This window comes from Pelodiscus sinensis, chromosome 7 (genome assembly GCF_052426305.1).
Source record: "Pelodiscus sinensis isolate ZL-2025 chromosome 7, ASM5242630v1, whole genome shotgun sequence".
NCBI lineage: Eukaryota > Metazoa > Chordata > Testudines > Trionychidae > Pelodiscus > Pelodiscus sinensis.
The window spans coordinates 9,535,252-9,549,891 of NC_143058.1; the positions used below are offsets into that span (position 1 = coordinate 9,535,252).

Consider the following 14,640-nt stretch of genomic DNA (forward strand, 5'->3'; position numbering starts at 1 on the left):
AATGGTGTCTGGTCCTCCCAAAGCCCCCAGCGCCAACAGGAGCGGGCCCGGTCCACTGCCCTAGCCGGTTTCCTGACCCCAACCCCGAGGTTTCTACTTCATCCCCATTTGGGACCAGTAAGATTAGAAGGTCCTTCTCTGGCCTGCTGGGAGACTCGGCTCGTATGGGCCCTGGAGTTCGGGTGAGTAGCCCCGTGTCCTCTCCCCCGGTTGCGCCTGTGTTTGTGGGTGAAACCTCCGGCCGCGTCGCCGGCCCTACCTGTCAGGAGGGTTGTTCCGCTCTCCTCCTCTCCCCCAGCCCCAATCCCAGCCGCATTATCGGCCGATGCCAGCTCCCCCAGCTGCGTCCAGCACCGGGCGTTCTGCATCAGTGCGCATGGCACCCGGCCTTCTCCCTGGGTCCTAGCACTCGCCAGATCTAGCCCCGCTGCTTGGAAGCATGCCCAGCAGAGATGCCACGGCGACGGGCTCTCTTCCAAGAATCATGCACCAAAATTTTTCTGAGGACGGGTATTTTTTTTTTCTAAGGACCGGTACTAGGCCGCAGACCACACTTTGGGAAACGCTGCTCTAAGGGGATGCATCTAAAACAGCGGTTCTCAAAGTGCGGTCCACCTTTACAGGTGGTCTACGGCTTGAGCTCAGCTCCCCCCAACGCAGCGGGGAGCCCGCGCTGCCGCTCCAGCCTCACAGTTGTAGCGCAGCCGCGAGGCTGGAGCACCAGGTCCGGCTTCCTGCTCGGAGGGTGTGGGGGAGGTGAAGAAAGCCCTGACCTTCCCCACCAGACCCAGCTCGTGGTGAGATGCAGAGCAAGCAGCTCTGTGTGCTGCTGTTTCCCAGCGTAGTGGGAAAGTCGGGGTTTTCTTCACCTCCCCCCTCCCCACTCTCCTCCCACCTTCCGAGTGAAAGCTGGAGATGGGGGAATAGCAGCGCAGTGACACACTGTTTGGAGGCTTTCCCCGCTGCTCCCATGGGCCGGCCATGCTTGGGAGCAACAGGAGCGCAAAGTCAGGTAAGCACCCCCCTCATGCCCAGATGACCACACCCCAATCCTTCTTTCTTACCCACCCTCCCACCACCAAGACCGCAAGCCCCCAGCACTCCTATACTCTTCCTTGCTCCTGTACCCTCCCTCCTGGCCAGACACCCTACTCAAAGCCTACTTCTGCACCCTACCTCCCACCCAGACCTCACCCCCTCCTGCACTCCACCCCCCACCCAGATTCTGCACCCCCATCCTTATCCCACTTGCTGACAGCCCTGTTCTGCACACTGAACCCCTCATTTCCCACCCCAGAGCCTAAGGATGTCAACAAAATCCACTAACCCTGGCACCCCAGAAGTCATCCCTGTCCCTCTTCCTCCCCCTGGAGCACCAGAGGAATGAGGTGTCTCAGTTGGGGGCCACATCAGTGAAGATTGGGGGGGTTTGGAGGAGTGTTTTTGCTTCTCACATCTGTAGTCCCCAACTAATTTTTGAAACCTTTGAAACCTAAAGAAAGCATTGAAACCTTTTGTGTTGGACCTAAATTAGTATTTTACTTTATTTAAAATGAAGTCTAATAAACTAACATGAGAAAGTTAAAATGCTAATCTGATTAGTAATTTAAATTAAACCATTCTCCCTAGCTGAGCACTAGCAAAATGGCTCAGGCATAATTATATAATTAACAGTACTTATTTTAATACATAGATTACATTTCTGGTATCTTTTGTTCATCTGCACCTTTTTCTAGGAACCTACATCTTACATTAAGGGTCCATTGTGATGAATTGCTAAACACCCTCAAACTTCCATTGGGTTTGTTAGCTAAACCCAACCTAAACTTGACCTTTTTCCTAGTGCAGAGTCAGGGTGACACCGTTAGGCTCAATGTTAGGAGGTCTGTTATCATGGAAAAGCATCGACTTAGCTCCTGTTAACTAGACATGATCTAAACTTGACAGCTTTTTCTAGCTAAGACAAACTAACCAACTTTAATAGGAGTCGAAGGTACTCAGCACCATAGTGATATTTTTAAATATTATATTTCCGAGATTATATCGGATTTCATTTGGAGCACATCATGTACAGAACACTTGATCTGTAATGACAAAAAATTACTTCCTATGCGTCACCAACTGCTTACCAAAATATACACTCAGTCAGTCTATTTTCTCTTTGCATTGTAATAGTGAATAATTCAATCATTTACATGCCTGGCAATCAACGGGAGTAAAATACAGACAAAGATATTTCAGAACACTTTAGAATGATCATACTGAGTTAGAGCAATGGTCTATCTAGCCTAATATCCTGTCTCTGACAGTACAGAGTACCAGAACCTTCAGAGGCAATGAAAAGAACAGTGTAATTTGAGTGATCAATCCCTTGCAGTCCAGCCCCAGCTTCCAAAAGATGAAGGGGTAGGCCTACCCAGAACATGGGGAGACATCCCTGACCAGCTTGGATAATAGCCACTGATGGACCTATCTTCCATGAAATTATCTAATTCTTTTTTTGAAACCTGTTCATTTTTGGTCTTTACACTGTCTGACGGCAATAAGTTCCACAGATTGGCTGTGTATTAAATGAAGAAATACTTTGTTTTATTTCTTTAAACTTATGTATTGAATAAACCCGAACGGTCAAAGCTTTTTTGTTTTAATCTCAAAGGTTACATTATAGACACAAAGCTAATATAACACTCTGAAAATATTTTCACTGATACTAAGAAATAAATGAAAGGGAAGCAAAAGCAAACAAAAAACCCTATAAGTCACCTAACCATGCAATTTTTAATTGTCTTCAGACCTAGTTTAATTGTCTTTAGGCAGGGTAACAGTTTCACTTGCAATAACTTAATTCTAACCTACCTTTCTTACATCTGAGCTCTTTGGTTCTGTTGTCCAAGTTATGATTCTAGATACAGCAAGTCTGGTCTCACTGGAGTTAACAAAGTCCGTTGGGTCCATCTGTCTTGCCAGGGACTCAATGTACTTCAGGATTGCAACTTTTACCTAAGAAATGTAAAAGGACATTTGTCATCGTTGGTTGGTGAGCTGATGCTCTCTCATAACTATCCTGTGCCAAACATAAAACTTGCAAGTTTATCTCCGCTCTATAATGAGCCAAATGGAAAAAAAATGCAATCTGGACAGGGCTAGACCAGCATCCTGCATGTTTCTGATTAATGGAATCACTGTACCCTTCTGAAATTCTGTTAGAAAGAGATACACAGATTTAGGGAAAACTCCTGTAGAAATTAATAGGAACTAAACTAGAGGGTTTTACAGAAAAAAAACTAAAAACCTATAGAATTTACTATGGACTTCTGTAAATAGAATACAATTAAATTCTATAGGGTCGTGCAAGACACCAATAGGAAAAGCTTCAGAGGGGTAGCCGAGTGAGTATGTAACTGGAAAAAACTTAAAAAACAACAAATAGTCCAGCAGCACCTTAAAGACTAACAAAACAAGTCAATGGTACTTTTCTCACAAAATCGATAGGATTTTTACATAAGGGTATGAGCTGGTAAAAAGTAAAAATTATCTCTTCATCTATTCCAGAAAACATATCTGTGTGTCATATTTCAGACGCAAAAAGGAACCTTTCACCTATTCTGACTGCTTGAGAGTTTACAGCCCAGCAATCTCATGCATTGTCCATCTGGGCAAAAACTTTGGACTCCTGAATTAATTTTTTTTAAATGCACAAGGTCAGGTTTTCAGTGGTCCTGACTTCCTACTTATGGCAATGGCATTCTCCCTCTCTCATAATCATAAGACACCTTACGCACCACTGCATACATCTGGAAAACATAATACATGATTTCTGGAGTTTTTGAAGTTCATTCACCCTTGAAGTAGCATCTTGCACAGAATATGCTACACACACTATATAGCCCAAATATATTCCTTGGGTGGAATGTAGTAACTCAAGTAACAAAACACATCTCAGTTTAATATTTCTCTCCTTCAGACCATAGTTACCTTTGTCCCAAAGAAACCCATTTATATTATGGCTGGAATTAACAAGATCAATCTGCCAAGAAAGAGAAGAAACCTGCATTCTTATGAACACTCCTAGAAACTACCATCTTCCTTCAGTTTTGGGACCTTAAAAGACTAAGAGTATCCCAGTATACATTTTTAAAGCACTTAAGTGACTAACAAGAATAGATCCCATTTTCCAAAATGACCTCTGCTTTTAGAAAGTGGAAGTACCATTGATTTCCTAGTGAGATTTTAAAAAATGCTTAGATTTCAGTGAGAATTAGACATCCACTTCTTTAGGTGCCTAAATACCTTTTAGAATCTGGCTTTTCTGCACATAGGCATTTTTCCTGTGAATATTAGGTACTCACATATGATTAAGTGCTTTAAAATGCATCCTGAGAACTAAATGGACAATGTTTATGTTGCAATATAAAGGTTTTCATTGCTTACCTTGAGGTTTGGTGTTTGGGTCTGATCTACAATAAATCTCATCAAAATGTTAAACTGTTGATCAAATGGAAAAGAATCCCTGTTCAGAGAGAAAAGGAATTCCATTACTGTTATTAGAACAAACATATTTTAATACATTTAAATTGACTTGCTGGGTGTTCATGGACAAGTTTAAGATGCTCATCACTTAGTATTTTAATGCATCATTCATCATCCAAATTGAGAGAAATTAAAACTGCAGTCAAACATTAAAACATGACCAGAAAGAAACAAAGCCATTAGATTTCAATGTTCTTCTACTTTTAATAATCTACAGTGCTAACAAAAAGGTAAATGTATTTACTTCCAATATTTTATTGCCGTAGCACCTAGGAGCTCTTGTCATGGTCTTCCTTGTGCTAGGGGCTGTATAAACATGGGAAAAAATGGTTTCTATATGAGAAATGATTCTGTCGTCATTTGCATTAACGTAAATCAGAAATAATGCCACTGAAATCAATGGAGTTAAACAATATAAAATTAATGTGGTTCAGAAGAAAATTTAGCCAATGATTTTAATCTGATATTGGGGACTGTACTCTGCTTTGTAACTTTGGTGCACATCCAAACTAACTTCACGCTGAGGATAGCTCAGACTGTCACAGGCTGAATTGTATCTGTCTCTTGAAACAAGCATGGTGATGCAATGTTTCTGAAACATCCTTCCATAAACAGAGCTAGCCTAAAAGATGGACGGATTAAAACACTAGAACTTTTGCATGTCATACCTTGTTACATCCAGAGCTTTCTGAACTTTTGCCTGCACAGATCCTAGCAAGTCTGCTCCCATTTTCTTAAGCAACTGTGTCAGAAGAACAAAGAGCCAATCTTGCAAGTCGTCCTTATGGATGATGATGAAATCTACCAGGGTTTCCAAAAACATACTGAAAACCTACAAATAAGTGCAAATTACAAAAAAAAAAAAAGGGAAAATTTTGTTTTTAACCAGAAATGATCATGAGATAGTCTACAAAGGATCTGTGTTTTTTAATGATTTTATTACAAACAGCTTTATGAATGGCTGTTCACAATGAACATGGTGGCAGTAGAAATCACTGACATCAAACAACCAGGACTTGCTGTATTAAAATGTCACACTAAACAGATTAGGAAAAGAAAAGGGAAAGAATACACTTACTCTCTGATGTGAGTTCCACCGCAAAGCAGGCCATGCAACAAAACAAACCACTCGTTAGTACACATAGTGAATTAATGCTGACTGCTCTGGTGCAATTTTTTTCTATTCATAGTTTTTAAATATCATATATCTTGGGCCAAATCCACTCTCCTTATACATGCGAGTAGGGACTCTAAAGCCAACAGGTATTCCTAAATGATTAAGGTTAGCAAAATTAGGGGTGGGTGTGTGCAAATTTATGAAATTAACATTTTTCCTGTTAGTTTCTTTTCCATCAATTCATTGCAATGCCTGTGGCACAAGCCCACCCAAATATTAAATGTATTCAGCATAGATTAACCCCTAATTAGCAGCTGTGGACCAAATTCTGAGCTCAATCGCACTGATGTAAATCTGGAGTAATATTAAATGTGTATCATGACGTAATGAAGTCAAATTACAATGAAGTCTACAAAGTCCATGAAGGTACTCAACATTTACACCAATGTAACAGCAGAATTTGGCCTAGCGTACAATGGTCTTTAAAAACATAAATAGTCATGCCTGACCCTCGTAATGCTACATCAAACAGAAATTTAAGAGTAAAAATGTTGAGCTCCTTTACATGGAAGTTGGCAGATCAGATCAGACCAGACCAGTGGCCTACATAGTCTAGTATCCTGTCCTTAATGCTGGCCACAACTGATGCTTCGAAGGAAGATCTGCAGTAGGCATACATGGAATAATCTCTCCACACAGGGAGTTTGTGCCCCACTCCCAACAGTTACTGCTGGTTTACTACAGGCAGTCCCCGAGTTACACGGATCCGACTTATGTTGGATCCGCACTTACGAACGGGGCTTTCTCGCCCCAGAGCTCGCAGGCAGCGGGACTGCCCAGAGCGCAGCGGTCCCGCCACCTCGATCTCCGGGGTGAGAAAAGCTGCTCCCGGTGTCCCTGGTCTGCTGGAGACGGCCCCCAGCAGACCAGAGGCACCGGGAGCAAAGCCGCAGCGGCGGCGGGGTCCCGCGCCTCCCCGGCTTTGCTCCGGGTGTCCCTGGTCTGCTGGGGACCGTCTCCAGCAGACCAGGGGCACCAGGAGCAAAACCGCAGCGGCGGCGGGGTCCCGCGCCTCTGAGGCTTTGCCAGAGCAAAGCCTCAGAGGCGCGGCGTCCCGCCACCACTGCGGCTTTGCTCCCCGTGTCCCTGGTCTGCTGGGGGGGGGGGGGGGGGGCGCAGCTAGTGCACCCCCCCCCCAGCAGACCAGGCTTTTGTTGTGGACCCTGGGGTAGAGCAGCTGGGGTGCTGCTGGGTTGGTCCTGCAGGGACCTACCTGGCAGCCCAGCTGTTCTGTCCCAGGCTCAAGATTCAGCCGCTGTTGAAACTGATCAGTGGCTGATTCCAGGAAGCTGGGGGCAGAGCAATTCTGCCTCCAACTTCCTGTAGTCAGCCCCTGGTCAGTTTCAGCAGCACCGGCTGAATCTGGAGCCAGTTCCGACTTACATACAAATTCAACTTAAGAACAAACCTATAGTCCCTATCTTGTACGTAACCCGGGGACTGCCTGTACATTCCTGCAAGCACTACGGTTTAATTAACCTAACTATTTCTTTTAATCCATTCTAAAGTAAGGGTATGTCTACACTAGCCCCCTAGTTCAAACTAGGGAGGCTAATGTTGGCATTCAAAGTTGCAAATGAAGCCTGGGATTTAAATATCCCGGGCTTCATTTGCATCTTCCCGAGCGCTGCCATTTTTAAATCCCCTTTAGTCCGAACTCCATGCCCGCGGCTACACGCGGCATGGAGTAGGTAGTTCGAATTAGGATCGCTAATTCAAACTACCGTTACTCCTCGTGGAGGGCTAGTGTAGACATACCCTAACTGTGGATGTTCTCATCAGGTACATAAGGGTGTGTCTACACAGCAAAGTTACTCCGAAATAACTATGCAAGCGTCTACACAGCAATTCCGTTATTTTAAAATAACGGACAGCTAATTCCGACTTCTGTAAACCTCATTATACGAGGAATAACACCTATTCTGAATCAGCTATTTCAAAATAAGGCATGCAGCTATTTTGTAATAGGCCCTCACCAGAGCCATTCTAAGTTATTCCTCCTCGGTACCCCCTGGGGCTCTAAATTGAGATAGCACATCTACATTAGAGAAGTCTGCCTTGAACTAATTTGGGGCTTCCCTGCAGTGTAGACGTGCTATTTCGAAATAAGCTATTTTGGAATACCTATTCCGGAATAGCTTAGTCCAAAATAACTATGCAGTGTAGCCATACCCTTAATGTCTAACCTTCTGGCCACAATGTATCCCAGATCCTTCGGGGAGAGACCTGTCCCAAACAGGATTCAATTATTTAGAAAAAAAACTGGAGGGGGATTTGACAGACATTCGAACCCCCCTTCAGGTAATTGAAAGAGGATAGAGCCAGGCTATTCTCTGTGATGACAGGAAAAAAAAGCAATAGTCTCAAGTTGGAGTGGGGGAGGTCTAGGTTGAATAGTAGGAAAAACTATTTCCTTAGAAGGGCGGAGATTCCACCACCATTAGGGAGGGGTTAGAATCTCCATCCACAGAGGTTTTCAAGTCCTGGCTGGGATGATTTAGTGAGGGTTGGTCCAGCTTTGGGCAGGGGGCTGGATTAGATGCTCTCCTGAGGTCTCTTCCAACCCTAATCTTCTATGATACACACACCCCGATTCCACACTTCCTGCCCCTGCTTACATGGCCAGAATGCCACAGAGTCTGAGAGAAGGGTATGTGTGTGTGTATATGTGTGGCACCCTGCAGAGTTTCCATATAAATGACCATTCATATAGTAACAAAGCCATGGCCTTTAGGGCTTCACAGATGTCACTGTGCTGCATTTCATGGCCACTTACCATAGGAACGCAAAGAAAATCCAGATCCTTATCTTTTAAGATCTGGATTCTGGAAGATGGTAAGTGCCTTGAAAAAAGCTAAGTATCCAACTCCAGCCACTTGCAATATTGAGTCCCAGAAGAACAGAACCCTCCTGGGAGGGTCTGTAACATACATATAATCAGTTGTGATTCCATCCGGTAGAGGTCACAGGTACAAATCACAATTACCCAGCTTATGACAATATAACTATACACACTATAATGTAAGAGAATAAACCAAAAATGCATTACCTTGCTGTGAGGGTCAGCAAACATGCGCGTAAAGATCTCGCACAGCCGTTTTAACTCAACTCGGCTAAAACACACAACAAAACATTATATTAAAGCTAACCCTTTTATTCACAACAGAGCAGAGTAGAACTGTCATTGAAAAAAGATGGAGGTCTGGTCTTTTAAATTAGGGCTAGTCGACCTAACTTACGTCAGTGTATAGCTGTTGCAGTGACTACATTGCTTGTGTGTGTCTAAATTTCACTCTTGTGTGTTGGCAGTGCTGTCTTCAATTGTATCAACTGTGTTGTTAATGGGGGCACCATGGAATGGCTGCTAAAAGCCAGTAACAATTGACATAAGTAAACAATGAATGGAGACAACAAAAAAACAGATGGAGTTATTTATGGGCAGAATTCTCCCTGTGTCCCTGCTTTGATAGAGCCAGTTGCATAACATCTTTAGTGCTAAAACTCCATCTCAAACGCTGAATATTGTCCAAACCCGGAGTCCTTGTTTTCCTTACTCAGGCAAAACCGCCAGCAGTGCCAATGAAAAGTTTGCCTGATTAAAGACCAAGTGAAAATAAAGGAAGGACCTTAGAATCAGCTGAACACTGGGTTTTGTTTTGTTTTTGTTTTGACAATGCTTTATTGTCCTCGCAAACCAGAGGGAACGGGTGAATGCGGAGTTAATCTTCACAGCACTCTAGTTCAGGTCTGGATTATAGGCTTCCTTTCTCCACAAAAAGAGTTTCATCCATTGACCTCCAATCATGCAGATAAAACCAAAACAAACTTCAAAGAGCAGGCAAGGATGCACCAGTAGCCAATAGCTACTGGGAGGGGTTTTTTTTTAAGATAGCTTATCTACAAATAATAGGAAGTATCTTCACCCAAATAACTGTATTCTAAGCATAAGAAGTTGATATAGATTTTAAAAGAGCATAAGACAAAGATGTCAGTCTCCAGAAGAGGAAGAGTTGGATGCAGAAAGCAGTCCTTGTAACACTGCCAAAGCAAGCTGCCAGCTTAATTCAGTGTGGAGACAGCACTGTTTCCAGAGAAACAAGAAAAGAATCCCAAGGGATGGCTCTACAATTCTCCCCTGACCTGATGGGGATCGCAGCTCCCTCTGAATGAACTCCTTTTTATTTCCCTAATGAAATTTATCTCCAGACAAGAAATACAGAAAGGCAGCTATTCTGAACTTCCCTATTTTCACGGCACACTGACCTGAGGTAACGAAATGGGTGCCAAACTAAAATAAACAGCTCAACAGTGTTTTCTCCAGGGACTTGCTGGCCCCGGCTACACGCAGCAGGTCTTTTATAAACTCACCGTGACTAGAAGGGCTTTAGAAAACGTCAAAGAAACAGTCAAGGTGGGTACATATAACTAACCTCTGATACCACCTTCGACCTGACCACCATTCCACACACACATTGCTCACTGAAGGGAACACGGCTCTAAAGCTGCAAGTCCTTCTCAGAAGTCACGGACTCTGTGGCCTCCTGGCACCTCTGTGACTTCTGCAGCTGCCAGGGCCATCCAAGCAGGTGAGGTGGACCTGGGGCCAGCCACATTGGCCAATGCTCCCGTGGCCCCAAGACGCTTGCACACTGAACCTCTCATTCCCAGCCCCAGCCCAGAGCAAATGATTTAATTGAAAATAAAATGACCTGAGTTAAAGACCCAAGTAACGGCAGGTAAATCCTCTAGTCGAAATATAAGAGCAAATATAAACATCAGCAGGCTGGAAATCAGGGATGTTAAAACACATTTATTCTTGTAAATGTGTAACCGCTGAAATTTTCGGCAGTTACACGTTTACACACAGGGGGAGGGGCTCCCTGCAAGCACCAGCTCCCACTTACCTTCCTCCACCCCACCCCCAGCACAGAGGACAGGTGGCTCCGCAGGAGCTGGTGATCTCAGGGAGCCAGTTTTTAAGCTGGCTCCCACCTGCGCTCTTTCCCTCCCCACACTGCTGCCTCTGTAGAAGGCAGCAGCATGGGGAGGAGGGGGGGAGGAGGCGCCGCAGGATCCAGCAGGCATGGGGAACCGGCTTTAAAGCCAGCTCCCCATGAGCACTGACTCTTACCTCCCCCTCCTACTTCTGTGGGAGGAAGCTCCGTGGGAGTCAGCCTGTGCAGAGAACCATGGGACTCCGCCTGTGAGGAGAACCTGTGCAGAAAAACAGCTTTTAACCGTACACCAGCTCCCGCCTCCTTCCTTCTCCTCCCTGCTCCCTGTGATACAGGGGCAGCGGAGGGGATGGGGGAGAGGGCTGCGTGTGACCATGAGGGTCCATGTACATGTTCACATCCCTATTAGAAATACAGGCAGTCCCCGGGTTACATGGATCCGACTTACATCGGATCCCTACTTACAAATGGGGTGAGGCAACCCTGCACTAGCTGCTTCCCCCCAGCAGACCAGGGAGACGCGACGCTAGCGCCCCACCCCCACCCCCCCAGCAGACCAGGGAGACGCGGAGCGGCTTTTCTCAGCAGACACCTCAGCTTGAGAATAAAGGACTGAGGGAAGTGAGGTGTGGGAGAATAAAACTGAGCTCTGGAGAAATGTTTGGCTAGAGTTTCCCCTACAATATGTACCAGTTCCGACTTACATACAAATTCAACTTAAGAACAAACCTACAGTCCCTATCCTGTACGTAACCCGGGGACTTCCTGTAATGTAAAATTTAAAAAATGCAATGCACAGATTTAAACCTAAGATGGTGCTGGTCCTAGTACTGGTTTATAATCTCATCTAGGGTCAGAGCCAAGAAAGTACTGCTAGCTTACAGGAATAGTGGAAGCAGTACAGTTTGATATAATGGAAGTCACCAGATCCAAGAACAATAATTTTCTGCAAGAGCTACACAACCAGGGAATCCCCATCACCTGGTATTCCCAAAGCCTCCTTCCTTTGGACTCTCACGGACATCATATACCCCCTCACAGATTACTTTCCCCACACACAGATATCCAAATCAATTGTAGCCAACCTTCTCTGCGGGACTGGGAGATGGGCTGGAAATGGGGGGGACTACGGCCTATAATGGCAAGGAGAAAGGAGGGTCAGGGCACAACAGGGAGGCAAGATCAAATCAGTATCTTAGATGCCTATATACAAATGCGAGAAGTATGGGTAATAAGCAGGAAGAACTGGAATTGCTAACCAATAAATACAACTATGATATCATTGGTATTACAGAAACCTGGTGGGATGGGACGCATGATTGGAATATTGGTATGGAAGGGTACGGCTTGCTCAGGAAGGACAGACAGGGAAAAAAGGGAGGAGGGGTTGCCTTGTATATTAAAAATGTACACACTTGGACTGAAGTGGAGATGAACGTAGGAGATAGCTGTGTAGAGAGTCTCTGGGTTAAGCTAAAAGGGGTAAAAAACGAGGGTGATATCATGCTAGGAGTCTACTACAGGCCACCTAGCCAGGTGGAAGAGGTGGATGAGGCCTTTTTTAAACAATTAACAAAACTATCCAAAGCCCAAGATTTGGTGGTGATGGGGGACTTCAACTATCCAGACATATGTTGGGAAACTAACACAGCGAGGCACAGGCTATCCAATAAGTTTCTGGACTGCATTGGAGACAACTTTCTGTTTCAGAAGGTTGAAAAAGCTACCAGAGGAGAAGCTGTTCTGGATTTGGTTTTAACAAATAGGGAGGAACTAGTTGAGAACTTGAAAGTGGAAGACAGTATAGGGGACAGTGATCACGAAATAATAGAGTTCATGATCTTAAGGAAAGGTAGAAGGGAGACCACCACAATTGAGGTTATGGATTTCAGGAAGGCAGATTTTGATAAGCTCAGAGAACTTGTAGGTAAGGTCCCATGGGAAGCAAGACTGAAGGGAAAAACAACTGAGGAGAGTTGGAAGTATTTCAAAGGGACGTTGTTAAGGGCCCAAAAGCAAACAATTCCGCTGTGTAGGAAAGATAGAAAATATGGCAAAAGACCAGCTTGGCTTAACAAGGAGATCTTGCATGATCTCAAAATAAAAAAGGAGTCATATAAAAAATGGAAACTAGGACAACTAACAAAGGATGAATATAGGCAAGCAACACGGGAATGCAGGGGCAAGATTAGAAAGGCAAAGGCACAAAATGAGATCAAACTAGCTACAGGCATAAAGGGAAACAAGAAGACCTTTTATAAATACATTAAAAGCAAGAGGAAGACCAAGGACAGGGTAGGCCCACTGCTTAGCGAGGAGGGAGAAGCAGTAACAGGGAACTTGGAAATGGCGGAGATGCTCAATGACTTCTTTGTTTCGGTCTTCACCGAGAAGTCTGGAGGTGTGCCTAACGTAGTGAATACAAGCAGAGAGAGGGTAAGTTTAGAAGATAGGATACACAAAGAACAAGTTAAAAATCACTTAGGAAAGTTAGATGTCAGCAAGTCACCAGGTCCTGATGAAATGCATCCCAGGATACTCAAGGAGCTGATAGAGGAGGTATCTGAGCCTTTAGCTATGATCTTTGAAAAATCATGGCAGACAGGGGAGATTCCAGAAGACTGGAAAAGGGCAAATATTGTGCCCATCTATAAAAAGGGGAATAAGAACAACCCAGGAAATTATAGACCGGTCAGTTTAACGTCTGTCCCAGGGAAGATAATGGAGCAGGTAATTAAGGAAATCGTATGCAAACACTTGGAAAGTAATAAAGTGATAGGGAATAGCCAGCATGGGTTTGTGAAGAACAAGTCATGCCAAACTAATCTGATAGCTTTCTTTGAAAAGATAACGAGCCTTGTGGATAAGGGAGAAGCGGTGGATGTCATATACCTAGACTTTAGTAAGGCATTTGATACGGTCTCGCATGATATTCTTATTGATAAACTAGGCAAATATAACTTAGATAGGGCCACGATAAGGTGGGTGCATAATTGGCTGGATAACCGTAGTCAGAGAGTTGTTGTTAACGGTTCTAAATCCTGCTGGAAAGGGATAACAAGTGGAGTTCCTCAAGGGTCTGTTTTGGGACCCGTACTATTCAATATCTTCATCAATGATGTAGATATTGGGATAGAGAGTACTCTTATTAAGTTTGCAGATGATACCAAACTGGGTGGGGTTGCAACTTCTTTGGAGGATAGGGACATAATTCAAAATGACCTTAGCAAGTTAGAGAAATGGTCAGAGGTAAACAGGATGAGGTTTAATAAGGAGAAATGCAGAGTGCTCCACTTAGGAAGGAACAATCAGTTCCATACATACAAGATGGGAAGCGACTGTCTAGGAAGGAGCATGGCGGAAAGGGATCTAGGGGTCATAGTGGACCACAAGTTGAATATGAGTCAACAGTGTGATGCTGTTGCAAAAAAAGCAAATATGATTCTAGGTTGTATCAACAGGTGTGTTGTAAGCAAAACTCGTGAAGTCATTCTGCCGCTCTATTCTGCACTAGTTAGGCCTCAGCTGGAGTACTGTGTCCAGTTCTGGGCGCCACATTTCAAGAAAGATGTGGAGAAATTGGAAAGGGTACAGAGAAGAGCGACAAGAATGATTAAAGGTTTAGAGAACATGACCTATGAAGCCAGGCTTCATGAACTGGGCTTGTTTAGTTTGGAAAAAAGAAGATTAAGGGGGGACATGATAGCGGTTTTCAAATATCTAAAAGGGTGTCACAAGGAGGAAGGCGAAAATTTGTTCCTCTTGGTTTCTGAGGACAGGACAAGGAGTAATGGGCTTAAAGTGCAGCAGGGGAGGTTTAGATTGGACATTAGGAAAAAATTCCTAACTGTCAGGGTGGTCAAATATTGGAATAAATTGCCAAGGGAGGTGGTGGAATCTCCCTCTCTGGAGATATTTAAGAACAGGTTAGATAGACATCTGTCAGGGATGGTGTAGACGGAGCTTGATCCTGCCTTG

General features: G+C 44.3%; 1 protein-coding gene across 23 annotated transcripts in view; it reads right to left on the reverse strand.

Annotated features, from left to right (window-relative positions):
• CLASP1 (cytoplasmic linker associated protein 1) overlaps positions 1 to 14,640 on the reverse strand; it is a 250,612-nt gene that overhangs the window by 46,044 nt on the left and 189,928 nt on the right. For 21 of the 23 annotated variants that reach the window (XM_089779659.1, XM_089779647.1, XM_089779645.1 and 18 more), the window contains 4 exons: positions 8,757 to 8,820; positions 5,199 to 5,362; positions 4,432 to 4,510; positions 2,857 to 3,000 (listed from right to left, as the gene is read on the reverse strand). In XM_089779659.1, coding sequence (XP_089635785.1) covers positions 2,857 to 3,000; positions 4,432 to 4,510; positions 5,199 to 5,362; positions 8,757 to 8,820 — 451 coding nt within the window. The remainder of the gene's footprint in view (positions 1 to 2,856; positions 3,001 to 4,431; positions 4,511 to 5,198; positions 5,363 to 8,756; positions 8,821 to 14,640) is intronic. The other 2 variants (XM_089779646.1, XM_089779650.1) reach the window with 1 other exon arrangement.